Source organism: Triturus cristatus, chromosome 6, assembly GCF_964204655.1.
Source record: "Triturus cristatus chromosome 6, aTriCri1.1, whole genome shotgun sequence".
Lineage (NCBI taxonomy): Eukaryota > Metazoa > Chordata > Amphibia > Caudata > Salamandridae > Triturus > Triturus cristatus.
This window is the reverse complement of record NC_140589.1, coordinates 444,052,011-444,069,276: the sequence shown is the minus strand read 5'-3', so window position 1 is coordinate 444,069,276 and position 17,266 is coordinate 444,052,011. Positions and strand designations below refer to the sequence as shown.

Genomic DNA, 17,266 nt, shown 5'->3' with positions numbered 1-17,266 from the left:
GTACTCACGGGGGCTGGGGGGGGTACGGCGCGTACCTGGCCCCCTGATCTGCTCGTTTCACGGTGTACTTCGCTTTTCCGGCACTTTTTGGGTGCCGTAAAAATATTGCCGTCCGGACTGCTGTCGGTTCGATTCGTACTTCCTGGGTCGTGAAACCCTGCCTGAAGGCGTCCCGACGTCACGTCGGAGCATTCCCAGATCACATTCGTATGTATATTTTCGTCGGTCGGTGTTTTGTACGACTCGTACGGAAATGGTGTTTCCGTGCGAATCGTACTTGCTTGTTTGTGAAGTTTTACAACCGGGTACGAGTCGGACGGAGAAAAGCCTCCGTCCGATGGTTCGTACCTGGTTTTTCCAGGATCGTAATCGGCACCTTAGTGTATGCTTCTTTTGATATGACGCACTTTATTTTATTAGGCTGCTCACATAGTTAGAAATGTATGCAAATGCACTTTCTGGTTGGCTTAGATAAGACCTGTATGCACTTTAAAAATTCTTCTTTGGCATTTTATTACAGCAATGAGGAAGCTGCTAACACGAGATGCACGTTATGGAGGGTCTCTGACTGTGATGTGATAACTCAAAGTAGCGGCTAAGAAATAGTACTGTATTTAAAGGGAGCCAGGGAAAAAAGAAATAAAAATATTTTTTTGTATATGAGGTGGTATTTGGACAAGGGAATTATTTCTGACTTACCAAATTTTTCTGATTTAGTATGAATAAGGTACGTAAAAATGTAAAATTGTTATAAGAGCCAACATGAAGAATGTTTCGATTGGGGGTGGGGGTGGTTTGAGCACGGGGAGATATTAAAAAAAGGGGTGGGAGAGAGTTAGCAAGTTGATTGTACTTCTTTCTTTCTCCGTTTTCTCTCACTCAATAAAAATATTTTAAAAAAATTATTTAAAAAAGTACTCAGCTTTATACATAGGGAAGCATTCATCTTAAGGGGGTGCAGTGGCTTTTGGGTTCTGCAATGCATTCACAAATTGGAAAGTAAAACATTTTTGGGCATATTCTCAACCCCTATCGCCACGGGAAAGTCACTTTTTCTGACGTTCCCGTGTCGATAGGGTCAGCGCCTTATTCTCAAGGCGGTACAAAAGGGGGTGGTGATGGACGGAACGGCATGGTGAGCAAAAAAACGATGGATTTAGGCTCAGATCTCTGTACTGGGGTGAATGTATGACATTGTTCTACATTCTGTCCATCAACTGTTTTTCTGCATTATTCTCAAGGCAGCATTAACCCACTTAAGCCACGTTAAGTGGCTTAACGCTGCCTTGAGAATAAAGCCCCTTTCACATTAATTTCAGCGTGAAAGGGGCATGCAGTGGGTGTTGCGGTGGGCGTTCCACAGCAACACCCATTGTGATTGAGGCTGCCACCTATTATCAAGGGCGGCGGTAATAGATGACAGCGCTGAACATAAGACAAGAAAAATCCTGGTCTTAAGTTGGCAAAATGAGGAGAAAATGCTTTATTTCTCCTCGTTTTTGCTTTTTCCATGTGTGCTACCTTGTGCAGCACACATGGAAAAAGCAAAATGCCATTGTTTGTTCATGTACAGGAAGGTGCCCCTTCCTGTACTTGAACAAACCTTTTCAAAAATGCCATTTTGTAACTTTGATGTGTGCTGCAAGAAGCAGCACACATGAAAGTTACAAAATGGTATTTTAGGACTGTTTATGTGCAGGAAGAGGCACCTTCCTGTACATAAAAAGCCCTACCCTGCACACAGACACCCTTGCACTCTGGTGCCAGGATGTCTGCGTTGGCACTAAGGTGCCGATTCCGATCTCAGTCGGTAGGGCACCGAATCGGGTTTGGCATTAGCGGATCCGATTCGGAGGCTGATTTTCCATCCGAGTCGTACACGGGTCCGGAAGTCGAAGTACGATGCGAACAAGCGTGAAATCTCCGTCCGAATCGTTCCCGGCTCCGAACCGTTCTGTACGACTCGGTCGTAAGCAAACCGTGGCACACAATGGAGACGTTTCACGACCGAGCTAGTACGATGCTCGATTCGGACAGCCGGATCGAGTCGGAGCATCCGGCTCGCAAAAGCTCCCGGAGTTGGACTTCGGGTGTCCGCGTCAGACCCCCTGTCACCCGCAGCCTTACGACTCAGACACAGGGGGGGACCCATGGGTCTCCCCAATGAAGGTATGTACGGTGTGGATGGCACCGACACGTACCCACTGTAGGGGGTGCCCTTGTCCGCGACGTACCCATTCAGTCAATGGGAGAACCATGTACACATCGTACGACCGGCTCCCATTGACTTCTATGGTAGTCCGACCGAACCGAGTCCGACAGCATACGGCCGCATCGTACTCGCTGTGGCGGTCGGACTGCAGGAGTCCGGAACGGTCGGAAAACACCCCGGATCCGGCTCAGTCGGAGTGCTTCCCGACCCGGATCGGATTCGGCCCCTAAGTAGTGAAACTTAGCGCCATCGCAGAGGAAAACACCAGGCTGCAGCACATTCTTGAGAATAGGGTGAAGCCTCGCATTTCCGCAGTGGCGGTGAGAGGCATTGAGCCAAGGAGACCAACGTCTCTCACCGCCACTTCCTTGAGAATATCCCCCTTTGTTTATTGAAGAGTAGTCAGATGCAAAAGGAACCAATGCCAACTCTTAAACTTAAAAAAACTGTATCTTTTTTAAAAAACGCAATCTTGTTTCTATTAAGGAAAACAGGCTGCACTTATATAAAATGATTTTTAATTAAAGCAATAACAGGCCTTGTGATCTGCTGATCCAAAAGGCCACCATCCCTGTGATAGCCTCCTGTCATAGTTGAGCATAATTTGCAACCTACCTTAAAGGCCACTTCTTAAAATTCGTTCTGATTGCAAAAACCACTGTTTGTAAATTGCGACCGATATTTTGAGACCAGTAAATAGTCCATCTGGGCTATAATTAGGCAGGTCAGATTGTGAATCACTTTGTTTCGGAATTTTACAAACCGTCCTTCTAATGCATTAGTAGGTTTGCAAAATTCTATACTGGTCACAAAAGTACTGGTCACAAATTGTAAGCATTGCAAACAACATAATGATACACCTCGCCCTCTGTTGTGCACCTTGAATTTTTATAGATTACGGGTTGACTTGTAGAATGGGGAACTGCAGACTCAGAAAATACAGGGGAAGTGTCATTGGAGACCCGAGAACCACACAGACGGGAAAGCAATGTATTAGTGCAACTTTTCACGTTAGCGTGGACATTTATGAACAAAAATTAATACGGAACTGACATTTTTTTCACTGTATTTAGTTAAGAAAAATGAGAAAAAAAAATACAATCGGTCAGTAAGGAGCTTTGTATCTAATAATTGTGTTTTTCTCATCATATTGCCTACGTTTTACTATACTCTTGTAACTTAGATTGGCTGTTGATGATAAATATCAGAGGCTCATGATTCTCAATCGTTTTCCTTTAATTGGGTCTTACAGATGAATATATAGGTAAAATAATTGAACCAGAGTTAAATATTAAACAGATAGATAGCATTATACCAAAAATGTTGCAGGGCACTCCCTTAAAATGGTAAGTTGTCTTTTCGGTATGGTCACACTAAACACACGGTGCATGCTCCGCTTACCTGCGAGGCAGCGAGGCTTCATGTTACCCTGAGCAGTGGTGTCAGTAGCCGCTTCGTCTATGTCGTCTCTTCAGGTAGAGCGCAGATGCTTTATGACTGCAGATGTCCACAGCACTGCCAGAGCTGTGCAGTAATAGCTGCCTAAATTTTGTAACCATGAGAATGGCCAATGAGGTGCTGATGTCCCTGGCTACTCAGTTACCTAATCAGACGACACTTGTAGAGCACATTCACTACGGTCACACCCCCTGTCTGACTGTGCTCTGCTGATTCAGATATGTTATAAGAGAGGCTTCAGCTCAAATTTACTCTAGCGCCTCTCTGTAAGTGGCAAAAGACGAGGCAACTAAAGCATAATCGCATCTGAGAATAATTCTTCCCCAATTTGAGTCCATTTCCACAGGTGTGGACGAATGCATCGTTTATGACACTGTTTAAACAGCACAGGACAGAAATACACGCTGCAAATATATTATCCATGAAAACAGTTGGTATATAGTTGGGAGCTAGGCAATAAGTTCAATACTATTACCAGTGGTTTCCACAAAATCCATGTGTACTTTTTCTGAAACGAGAACTAGCAAGCACCTTCTCGCACATGCACCAATAAACTGGGTAATAGTAATAACTTTTATTTAGATTTAAACAAAAAAACTGTGATGCAAAACGTTAAACACAACAAGGCATTATTGCCACTAGGTATCCCTCCACTCTCCTTTCTATAATTCAACTGAGCTCAGGAGGCACTGGGTGGGTGCATGAGACAACAAAAGACAACATTTAAAGAAGAGGTTAGGGGCTTGGCCAAGGAGACATGGCATGGTCGTTTCAAAGATGACTGCGTTCTAAGCTCTCGCCGCCACACTAAGCACAGTTTTGTGAACCGATACCTTAAATAGCCCAGCCATAGCCCAGCCTCTAGACAATAGACTATAGAGCAGAGACTGGAGGATGGAGCAGAGACAAGACAGCAGCAGCCCAGTCTTTTCAGCAAAAGCAATGCAGAGGCTACCATCGGAATATGTTACTGACCCCACCTTAAGGGCACCATAAGCACACTGATCAGACTGAGAGAAAGAGACTGTGGTAATGCCTTGACTTTGAGCAGCCAATAGTGTTTGCCATTACTGAGGTATGGCACCTCGGTGTATCCTGCCTGAACGCACAAGAACCGGAGCAAAAGCAATGTGGGATCTTCAGAAGTAAAGGGCTCACCACATATGCATCAGAATTATTAATATATATATATTTTTTCGCAGATTTACATAGCGCGAACTCGACCAGAAGGCACTGGAGCGCTTTACATGAGCACCAGTTACGTTACACAAGGAGACATTCATTTTTTGGGAAGGCACGGGGAGACTAAGTGATTTGCCCAGGATCACAGAATGTGGAGTCGACCCTGAGGCTCAAACCTTGGTTTCCCTGCTCCAAAGTCGGCAGTCTAGCCGTGAGACCACATCCTCTTGGGCGTATCTCTCTCCGATGGACCACACTCCAAGACATTGCTGCGGAAGTGTGGTGACAATCTTGAATTGGATTTTTTGTAATGCTATTTTGGCATTGTGTGTAGCTGGCCATGTTGGCCTCACATAAACAAATGAATGCTCTCTAAGGAAAAGGAATCTTTGAATGAACAATGCCCCTGCCCATGTAGTATTGTCTACTTTCTCATAAATCAAGTATTCCTATTACCACTCTTTTACTCCTCATGTTGACACCAACAGGATTACATTTTGATATAGGGAGCAAGCCAACCAGACATATTGTATGCTCATTACTGCCACACTCTATCCTCTATGATTACTATGCAAGACTGATCCAGCTTCCTTCATACTCTTGTGTAATAAGATGCATGGTAATTGTATTATACAATGGTATCAAGAGGATACAATTGTTCCTCCACACCATCATGAGGGCATAAACCAACGCATCAAGTGCTTTTCTCAGAGGCACTGTTTGACAGGGCTAAATAGGCTAATACTGCCTCACCGGCAATGACTTTCTCAAATAAGAGCCTAGACACTTTCTTATCAGAGCTCAAAGCAATTAAACTTTCCATGGACAAAGCCTAGCATTCTACTGCAGAACCTAAAGGGATAAAATCAACATTTAGGGACCGTGGCACATTTAGGACATAATTAGATGATCATACAAAGATGATTAACAACACTAAAAAAACACCTTGAAAAAACCCTGACTGTAGGTCCTAAAGGTGGGATATACGAGAACAATAGACTTAGAAACCCTGGCAGGTGTTCAAATATATGAATCTTTGCAGAACATGAGCAGGATGAAGGGAAAGATATGATTACACTCCATGCCAGGTTTATCCCAGATATCCTGGCTTAAACATTTGCACGTCGTCTTGAGTAATGAATAGCACACACGGTCAGCTCTCCATCTTCAATCAAATTCAGTGTACTGAGACCAATCTTGCAGTGCTTTCTTCATCACAGAAAGCCAAGGTAGATTATAACAGAAACAAAACAAAACATGGGACATACCAGAAAGGCAACCAGAAAATATTTTTGCAACCAGCTTCTCGAACAAAACTAATCTGGTGCTATGTTTACAGACAGGGTCTGCCAACTGGCAATGCCAGGTGTACATTGAGAAGAGAAAATACTGCAAAACAAAACCAGAGAAAGACAGACCCTAAAACCAAGACTAATCAAGATACACATAAAAACTCACTGTTAAAGACCGCACAAATTCCATAACACAGGTCCTTCAATTCTCTAGCCACCTACTTCTATCCATTCTGAGCTGGAATGTTAAAGGAGTACATTAGGAGATTGACCATATTTCAGCAAGAATGGTAAAAGTGTGGATGCTAGAAATAAATACCTTTTGCTTAAATTTATGTGCAACCAGTTACTTGTTTTTTTAAAACATATCAGTCTTGGGGCCAGATGTATCAAAGGGGTTTGCCCATTCTGTGTCTATGGGGAAACGTGTTGATACATAAGGCCTGAGTGCTACATCAACATTTGTCGACAAATAAGTACATGTCATACAACAAAATGATACATTATGCCTATCTTGCCCTGTCCATCTGGGATCTTCATGTGGATGACTTTTCATCAATATTGTGCTAGGGGGAGAAATGCACCTTTCCCATTCAGAGTAAAAAAATTGAAATTGTACAGGGTGGGAAATGTGGCATCAGCAGCTGGCTAATTTGAACACCTCCGACTATATGAAAAGAGGGGAGACAACACAATTACATAAGTGAATGATAGTTTGTAATCAAAAGGAGTGTCATCAAAATAACTGCTGATTCATATCTGCAAAACTCATCATGCACATCCTTGATTTTTTTGTCAATTTACATTCTGAGTGGCACTAAGAAAGAGTTCTCCACAGACCTCTGGTTGAATTTGGCCTTCGGAAAAGTGATAGCTGGAAAAGATTTGAACTTGGAACCGGATACAGTCTCTGATTGCCCAGTCACAAATGGAACAAGGAGACAGAGGCTGGAAATAACTTTGGACAATGCCATGCTAGAGCCATGGAGGACTTTACAGTCAAAGGACAGACACTTTCCTTTCCTTTCAAATGCCCATGGAACAGAATCCATAATTAAACTTTAAGAACAAACAATGCTTACTCACAACAATTTTGTCTTGTGGTATAAGGGAAGGATGCTTACCTGCTCACTCGCCAATTGTGATTGAAACTGAATTTGGATACCCACCATGAATAGATTAAGAAAGGCCTGTTGGGCATCGGAGATTCTATAATGAGAGACTCAATGGTGGAGGAAAAATAGGCTGAGGGCATATTAAATGATCTGGAGAGGAAAATGAATTATCTTAGTGATCTTAGTGTACAATACCACAGCACACTGAAGCCTGAAGCCTTAGAAATGATAATGCAAACTGAATAAAACCTAAATACTGTCCTTTACTCCAAGGCAGAACTGGTGTCAAACAACCTAAAGATAAAAGACTATTGTTGGAAATGGCCCTTTTTGCAGGGTTATCCCCAAACCCTTTGCTTCTTCCTCATATTTTGTTACTGACCTGCTGTTCTTGGCTTTAGGACTCTGGGTACTTTACCACTGTTCATCAGTGCTAAAGTGCGTATGCCATCTGTGTCACTTGTTATTATGATTGGTTCTCCCTGATTGGCATATTTGATTTACTAGTATGTCCCTAGTAAAGTGCACTAAGTGTGCCAGGGCCTGTACACCAAATGCTACTAATGGGCCTGCAGCACTGATTGTGCCGCCCACATGAGTAGACCTGAAAAGATGTCTCAGGCCTGCCACTGCAGTGCCTGCGCACAGTTTGGTAACTGCCAAGTTGATCTGGCAAGTACACCCACTTACCAGGACCTAACCTTCCCTTTTCTTACATGTTAGTCAGCCCTAAGGTAGGCCCAAAATACCCCTGTGGGCAGGGTGCAGTGTATGTGAAATGTAGGACATGCCCTGGTGTGTGTGGCATGTCCTGATAGTGAAATACTGCCAATTTTGTTTTTCAATATTGAAAGGCTGTCTTGCTTCATAGAATAGAATGGGAGTTTATTTATAACATTTTATAAATATAACTTCCCATTGGAACAAGATAGACAAATAAAGTTTAGGACCTCTGAACTTAGAATTTAATACCACATCTTTTAGTAAAGATGTTTTTTAAATGGTGTGTTTGAAAATGCCACTTTTAGAAAGTGGGCATTTTCTTGTTTATTTCATTCTGTGTGCCTCTTCCTATTTGTGTATTGAGTGTCTGGTTGTGGAGTGACAGGGCTAGGGATGTGCATTCTCTCAGACGGTCACGGGGGGGGGGTTGATGTGTGTCCTGCCTTTTCTGAATGAGTCAGAGCTGACCTGAATAGACCTAAGCTGCATTCAGAGTAGTGGGAGGAGTTTTCACGAGCACCTGAATAGGCCTGGTCTGCATTTGGAGTGGTGGGAGGAGATATTACTTGCACCTCGATAGGGCCTGTTTCCCTTGCACAATACTGTCTCCACCCCCTGTGGTCATGCTGCACCAGTGAGGACAGAACTGGTTTGCACTGGGCTCAGAGACCCTTGCACATAGAGAACAAAGACATTATGGGGTATAAGTATTAGACCTAAAACCCCAGAACTTAAGATCATCCCTGGAATTCAAGAGGGCCCTTTGCCAAGGAGAAGAGTGGAGAGACTGAGGAGAAGTACTGTCCCTTTGCTGTGAGCTGTGTGGGGTTGGCCTGCAGTTGTTGTTTCTGCCAAGGAAAGGGAAAGGACTTTCCTGTGTACTGTGTCCCCTGCTTGAAAGAGATCTCCAAGGGCCTGTGTGTGCTGGCCTCCTGTTCTGAAGTCTCAGGGACACAAAGACCTTACCCCCAGCTCCCCTGAACTCTGCTGCTGTGGGTTCTGACCTGTCAAGAGGGGCCTGTGCTAGTTTTGGACATCTGGAAATTGTTGCTGCTGTTTGGGAGCTGGAAAAAATAACTAACTTGAAGAACTGCAAAAATCAATGCATCACTCTTCTTGAGGCTATTTTTCCGGCGCATTTCCATGGTGCGAGAGGAATTTCCACAATGCACCGTACCGCTGTGAAAACCGACGCAGCGCATATCACCGCTGCAAGAATCGACACATCAAAAATATATGACGCAGCGAGCGGGGGCCCTAACATTTGCCCTTAAAGCATTGCAAAGAAACTGGAGGGACCTTCATTAACCCCTTCGCTGCTAGGCCTCCCCCCCCTGTGCTTAGCCCTTTTTGGCTATATGGGGTAGTTCGCGCTTAGGCCCCTGTAAGTTTTTTTACAACATAAGGTATCCACGCCAAATTTTCGTCCTCTTCCTCCAACATCTGGAGGATTCTAAAGGTACCCAGGGTTTGTGGATTCCCCTGGAGGGGACTCAGAAAATAACCAAAATACAGGGACATGTTTTTTTGGGGGGGAAATGGGAAAAAAGGGCTATAGATGAAAGCGTCTGTTTTTTTCCCTGCAAATTGTATAAAAAAAGGGGTTGTAGTGCTGAAATCACCATCTTCACAGCTTTCAGGGACAAGCAGACTTTTGTCAGAAAACCAACACTTTTTACACAGTTTTGGCATTTTTGTGGGACATAGCCTATGTTTGCTTTTTTGTGCTTTCAACCTTCTTTCAGTTAATGGTAGAAATGGGTATGAAAGTAATAATGGATCCTGAAAAGCTATACATTTTTGGAAAGTAGACAAAACTCTGAATATAGAAAGGGGTAATTTGTGTAGATCCTTCAAGGTTTCTTTATAGAAACTAACAGTTGAATATAGGAAAAATTGAAAATTAGCTGAAAAAAACTGCTATTTGTGCGAACGTTTTCACCTGTAACTTCTTCAAATTCTGAGAACTGTTTGAAAACAATAAACCGTTACATCCGCTGGACTGTTCTAGTTGTGGGGAAATATAGGACTTGTAGGTTCACCAAGACCCCAAGGAACCCTGAGCCAATAACTGAGCAGCGTCTTGCAATGGTTATTTATTATGTATCGGGTATAGAGCAATTCATTTGGGAAAATATATACATGGAAAAATCGGTATGAAAGACACCTATGTATTTCTGAAATAGGAACAAAATATAGAGTTTAGAAACAGTAGATATTTGCACATTTCCGAATTTGTGAGTACCCATACTAGCATGAGAATTATAGGTCATTTTTCAAAATGACTTATTTTTTACACATTGTCTTTCATTTGGACAACAGAAATGCATAAAAAGTCAAAAAGTAATAACAGTTGCTCTACAATTCTGTGTTACCCTAAGTCTCCCGATAAAAATGGTACCTCACTTGTGTGGGTAGGCCTAATGCCCACGACAGGAAATGGCTCAAAACGCAACGTGGACACACTTTTATTTCTACAGTGAAAACTGACCCCTTTTTTGCAAATTACCTAGCTGTAGATTTTGAACCCTAGCTCTGCCGGCACCTAGGGAAACTTAGCACACCTATATTTTTTTGAAAACTAGATACCCTGGGGAATTCAGTATGGGGTGACTTGACTGGCTCTCACCAGGTTCTGTTACCCAGAATCCCTTGCAAACCTAAATATTTGTTAAAAAACACATTTTCCTCAAATTTTTGTGGTGGAAAGTTCTGGAATCTGCGTGGATCCACAAATTTCCACCCACCCCGCGTTCCCCAAAGTCTTCCGAGCAAAATGGTACCCCACATGTGTGGGTAGGCCTACTGCCTGCGACAGGAAACAGCCCAAAACTGACCCTTTTTTTGCAATGTGCCTAGCTGAAGATTTTGAACCCTAGCTCTGCCGGCACCTAGGGAAACCTACAAAACCAATACATTTCTGAAAACTAGACACCCAGAGGAATCCAGGATGGGGTGACTTGACTGGCTCTCACCAGGTTCTGTTACCCAGAATCCCTTGCAAACTGAAACATTTGAATAAAAGAACACATTTTCCTCATATTTCTGTGGTGGAAAGTTCTGGAATCCGCGTGGATCCACAAAATTCCACCCACCCCGCGTTCCCCAAAGTCTTCCGAGAAAAATGGTACCTCACTTGCGTGGGTAGGCCTAGTGCTCGCTACAGGAAACAACCCAAATGCAACGGGGACACACCACATTTTCACAGCGAAAACTGACCCTTTTTTTGGAAAGTGCCTAGCTGTAGATTTTGAAACCTAGCTCTTCCGGCACCTAGGGAAACTTAGAAAACCTATACATTTTTGAAAACTAGGCAACAAGGGGAATCCAGGATGGGGTGACTTGATTGGCTTTCACCAGGTTCTGTTACCCAGAATCCCTTGCAAACCGAAAAATTTGTAAAAAAAAACACATTTTCCTCACATTTCTGTGGTGGAAAGTACTGGAATGTGCGTGGATCCACAAAATTCCACCCATCCCATGTTGCCCGAAGTCTTCGAAGAAAAATGGTACCTTACTTGCGTGGGTAGGCCTAGTGCCCGTGACAGGAAACGGCACAAAACGTAACGTGGACACACCACATTTCCACAGTGAAAACTGACCCTTTTCTTGCAAAGTACCTAGCCATAGATTTTGATCCCTAGCTCTACCGGCACTTAGGGAATCCTAGCAAACCTATACATTTTTGAAAACTAGACACCCAGGGAAATCCAGGATGGGGTGACTTGACTGGCTCTCACCAGGTTCTGTTACCAGTAGCGGCTCGTGGAGGGAGTTCGGTGGGGCAGTGAGGCGGGGCGGGGGAGGGGCAGGGTGGGGAAACGTAAACACCAGAATATGGACGAACGGAGGTAAGTACACATTTAAATTAATAAAACTAATTTCGTTGCGCGCGCTGCATCGCAAAATGCGATGCAGCGCGCGTAAAGGAATTTGTTTCCAGGAGTTTCCTGTCACGGGCACTAGGCCTACCCACACATTGCGGTGCCATTTTTCTCGAAAGACTTTGGGGAACGCGGGATGGGTGGAAATTTGTGGATCCACGCAGATTCCAGAACTTTCCACCAAAGAAATGTGAGGAAAATGTCTTTTATTTTGACAAATGTTTCGGTTTGCAAAGGATTCTGGGTTACAGAACCTGGTGAGAGCCAGTCAAGTCACCCAATCCTAGATTCCCCTGGGTATCTAGTTTAAAAAAATGTATAGTTTTGCTAGGTTTCCCTAGGTACCGGCAAAGTTAGGGTTCAAAATCTACAGCTAGACGCTTTGCAAAAAAAGGGTCAGTTTTCATTGTGAAAATGTGGTGTGTCCACGTTGCGTTTGGGCCGTTTCCTGTCACGGGCACTAGGCCTACCCACACATTTGAGGTGCCATTTTTCTCGAAAGACTTTGGGGAACGCGGGATGGGTGGAAATTTGTGGATCCACGCAGATTCCAGAACTTTCCACCAAAGAAATGTGAGGAAAATGTCTTTTATTTTGACAAATGTTTCGGTTTGCAAAGGATTCTGGGTAACAAAACCTGGTGAGAGCCAGTCAAGTCACCCAATCCTGGATTCCCCTGGGTGTCTAGTTTTAAAATATATATAGGTTTGCTAGGTTTCCCTAGGTGCCAGCAGAGGTAGGAACCAAACTCAGCAGGTAAGCACATTCTGAAAAAAAGTCAGTGCCTAGTGGGCTTTCTGCCGCCCTGGGGAGGGGGAAATCATGGGCTATTGCCCTGATATGCCCCCGAGGGGGGGCAGAAAGACTGTGGCTATTCTTTTGGGGGGTTGGGGGCATTGGGATGCCCATTCTGGTCAGCCCCCACGCCTGCATTTAAAAAAGCCAGCATAACCGCTGGCACATAGTGGGTTTTCTGCTCCCCCACGGGCAGATCAGGGGCTACTGCCCCCAACTGCCTCCTGGGAGGCGCAGAAATACAGTGGCATCTTTGTTGGGGTGGCTGGGGGCATTGGCATGTCCATTCTGGGCAGCCCCCACCCCTGGCCTATAAAAAAATAATCCCTGGCATCTAGGGTGCTTTCTGAACCCCCGAGGGGGGAGATACTGCCACCATCTGCCCCCCTGGGGGGGCAGAAAGACTGGAATTTTTTGGGGGAGGGGTAGAGGCATTGGCATGCCCACCTTTGCGTCGGGGGCAGGGGGCATTGGCATGCCCATATTGGGCAGCCCCTACCCAAATTAAAATTTAAAAAAAAATCCCTGGTATCTAGTGGGCTTTCTGACCCCCGAGGGTGCAGATTGGGGGCTACTGCCCCCATCTGCCCCCCAGGAGGGGCAGAAAGACTGTACCTTTGCAGCAGGGGGGTAGGGACATTGGCATGCCCATATTGAGCAGCCCCCATCCCTAATTATAATTTTTAAAAATCACTGGTATCCAGTGGACTATCTGCCCCTCCAGGGGGGTGATTGGGGGCTACTGTATTTTAGTGGCCGGGGGCGTGGGGGCATCGGCATGCCCGTTTTGGGCAGCCCCCACCCCTAATAAATATCCCATGTAAATTCCCTGGTGTCTAGTGGGCTTTCTACTACTGCCCCATCTACCCCCCCAGGGGGGGCAGAAAGACTAATCATGCCAAAATATTTATGGGGGGAGCAAAGGCCCTTGCCCAAGGAGCCGCTCCTCCCTCCCTGGTGCCTAGTGGGTGGATCCCTGCTTGGGGATCACACTCCTGGGGCAATCCCCAAGCAGTGATCCACTAGGGAGGGGTACCATTGGAAAGGGGAGATTTTCCCCTTTCCAACGATACCTCTCCTGAGTTTCTATGTGCTCAGGGGGCTGAGATAGCCCCCTGAGCAGTAGAAACTGAAACTGAAATGAGCCTCTTGGCTCATTTTAGTTTCGGTTTCACTGAAATGACATCAGCACGACGTGAGCGCCGATCGTCATGTCAGGGAAAAAGGGGAGGGGGGGGTGTCTCGGGAGCTGGGGAAGCTCTTCCCCAGCTCACTAGGCTTTAGGGGAGAAGGGAATCCCTCTGGTGCCCACACAAGAGGGATTTCCGGTGCTGTGTGCCATGACGAGCTGGACTCATCATGAGCACACGCTCACTGTGTGCCATGACGAGTCCAGCTCGTCATGAGCACCGAAGGGGTTAAGACCGCTACTGCTGACTATTTCTGCTAAAGTACTGCCAACATTATCATACGCCAGTGCTGCTATGCTTGGGAAGGATTCAGAAACTCTAAACAAGCTAATAACAAGTATTTATAAAAAGGTTCTACAGCTTCCCAAGACCGCCTCACCTGCGCAAATGCGCTTAGAGTTTGGGCTATTGAATGAAACATTGGGAAGGCTCTACACATACATGAAGGTGTGGTATCAGATAAAACAAAATGTAGAGGAAAATAGTATCAATGAATCCTCATGGCTGGAATTGGAACAGGATAAATATTCGCCAGCATATAAATTCTTGGAACAAGCGCTAAAGGTTACTTGTACTATTGATATCTGGACTAAAAACATGCCCTACTCAGCTTTCAAGGTAGCACTAAACAAAGCCGCAAAGTTCCATTCGTTACTGGTTGACAAAGGCATATTTTCTAAAAGAGCTCATTCTTTGACAGTGATCAATGGCTATAAAATACTGAAACAAGTTGGGAATTTGGACACCACTTTTTCTATTCATGTAAAAAGACAATTAATGGAATTACAGTTCAGAAAGCTCCCTACTCTTGCGGACGCTCCGAAATGGAAGCATATGGAGAACGAAAAATCCTGGTTTTGTGGCAACAAAAAGGAAGATTTGGTTAATCTTGTATGCCACTGTAAGATACTACAACCAGCGCAAGTTACAATTTTATGGAGAGCGTTCTTGGACAGAGGCATAAAATTGTGTAGAACCACTATTATAAGAGGACTGGGACTCAACCGATTCCCAAATGAACTGCAAACTGATAAAGTGTTCACGCATTCATGAACAAGAACTGAAAGCAAAAGTAGTTTAATGAGGCAAGCTGGAGAATATTTTAACAATTATGTATATATTATGATGTTTTTTAGAATACAATAATGTAATTATTTAGCAGATTTTTGGACTTGTGAATGTAATATTGTTATGGTTTTAACTAACTGAACAATAAAATTGTTATTATAATTATTTGACACATTGAGGGATCGCGGCTCAACAAATCCGACGCAGCACCGCTCGCCGCATAGATTACTGACGCATCCCGGATTTCCACACACCACATCTGTGCAACAAGTTTTCCCGACGTATCCCCTGCGGACCTGAACCATCACGAAAAATCGACGCATCACTTCCCCCTACAGACCGAATTCGATGCATCACTTCTCGTACTTGCAGCAGAACTGTCGCATCGCCTCTCCAAGATCACAGGAACTGATGCATTTCTTTGTTTTCAACGCTTCTTCACTTTGCGGCTGTTTGGCCTTGTGAATTTTGACACAACTACAGGTACTTTGTGTAAAAGTCACGCATCCATAGGTTTCTATGGTACAAGTTCTTAAAACCTTTTGAAAGTCATATTTTTAAATGTGTAAGTTGGATTTTTGTTGTTTTGGTCTTGGTATGTTTAGATAAATATATTTTACTTTTCTAAACTGGTGTGGTGTCCATTTGTGGTGTTTCCACTATGTTCTGTGAGTGTTGGTACAAATACTTTACACTTTGCCTTTGGGATAAGCCTGTCTGCTCGTGCCAAGCTATCAAGGGGGTGAGCAGGGGTTATCTAATGTGTATATCCCCCTTACCCTGACTAGAAGCAAGGGTCCCTATTTGGACAAAGGTACCTACCTCTGCCAACTAGAGACCCCAATTTCTAATAATTATGAAAAAGGTGAGAGAGTTAGTTGCCTATTGGGCCTTTAGTTGAAGCAGCTGGAATGCAACTCTACTGTACCAGCACCTAGAAAGCTTAGGAAAGGGGAGTATTATGTGTTGATGCTGGTTAGGTATCACAAACCAATACTCTCACAATACCCAAAAGATGGTTCTTGGATTCACAATAATAGATCCTTAGCGCAGCAGTCCTGGTAGAGTGGCAAAGAGAAACCAGACATTACTAGAGAAACATGTGTTAAGCATTTCAGATTACCAACATGGACGATAAGTAATTGACATGACTCGAAAGAAATCCAACACCAATTTATAACAATAAAGCATAGTGTTGTATAAATGTAGACACCAAAATGAAGTCAATCATATATGTATAACGGGGGATATAGATTTTAGAAGAAAAGTTAAATCAGTGCGAGATAGTACAGTGAAACATTATCATTGTGGTCAATAGTAAAAACTACTAGTGGCAATGGATCACTTGCAGGTCGAGGTGATTGGAACCCCAGGAGGGTTAAGTTGATGCAGGTCCCAGGACCCAGCCACAAAAGTCAGTTTCATTTTACCTGGCTCGAGAAGTCCAGGTGCAAAGTTGTCCTGGCTGTCCAAGGTGCGAAATGGGAGCTGCAGGGGAGCTGGTTTTACTGATTACACTGTCCTGTGGAGAATTGGGTGGCAATAAGTCAACAACAAAGCTGCTGCTGACATCAGATGATGGTTTTGCAGGGTTCCCTTGAGATGCTGTGTCAAGTAAAGGTGGTGTTTGCCTGAATGGCGACCCGTAAACCTTGGAAGTGGTAAGGTCAGCAAGAAGTTGTTCAACGTACGGAGTTCCGGGGGAACATCGTAGCTGCCTTTCACTTGGTGGAGGTTAGGGCTACATTTCCCACAATGCACTGAACCACCTACTTTTGGGTGAATACTCGGAGGGCTAGATGACAAGCAATTCTTTGGTTCTGGTGCACTCTTTTTACCTGCAGTTGCAAGGGCCATTAGTCTAGGAAAGTCAGGTGATGCCTTTGTCTCTCAAAAGAGTCCTTTTGTTTTAGGGAACCGAGCTTTGGTCCGGGGCGAGGAGCAGTCGTGCAGTTCCAGGAAGGTTGCCACAAGTGCGAGGATCACATCTTTGATTTGTGCGGATCCTGTTGTCACAGACACAGGTCTTTTCTTTGACCTCTTGCAAGCCAGATCAGAACTGATGTTCTGGTGTCAGGGGTGGTCCTTAAATCCTAGATTTTTGTGTTAATGGGCTACTAGACCCAAAGGCTAATCTGCCCCTGAGGTGATCACATCCAGGGGTGTGTGACCTTTTCTACCCATAACCCTCTATTCTACCACTTTAAAAAATGGCAGAGGGCATCCTCAGCTGTACAGACTAGGCCTGGGCGGTAAATTCCGTTCCGCTCGTGGAATTTGTGGAATTTGGGTAATTTCTCAAATCAAGGAGCATGCCGAATTGCCAAAGATTCCACGATCTGCAGCT

The 17,266-nt window shown here is 44.4% G+C and overlaps 1 protein-coding gene across 1 annotated transcript in view; it reads right to left on the bottom strand.

The window, feature by feature from the left end:
* Positions 1–3,732, bottom strand: part of GFRAL (GDNF family receptor alpha like) — a 1,025,020-nt gene extending 1,021,288 nt beyond the window's left edge. The window contains exon 1 of the mRNA XM_085610866.1: positions 3,614–3,732. Coding sequence (XP_085466992.1) covers positions 3,614–3,635 — 22 coding nt within the window. The 5' untranslated portion in view covers positions 3,636–3,732. The remainder of the gene's footprint in view (positions 1–3,613) is intronic.
* Positions 3,733–17,266: the final 13,534 nt, after the last annotated feature.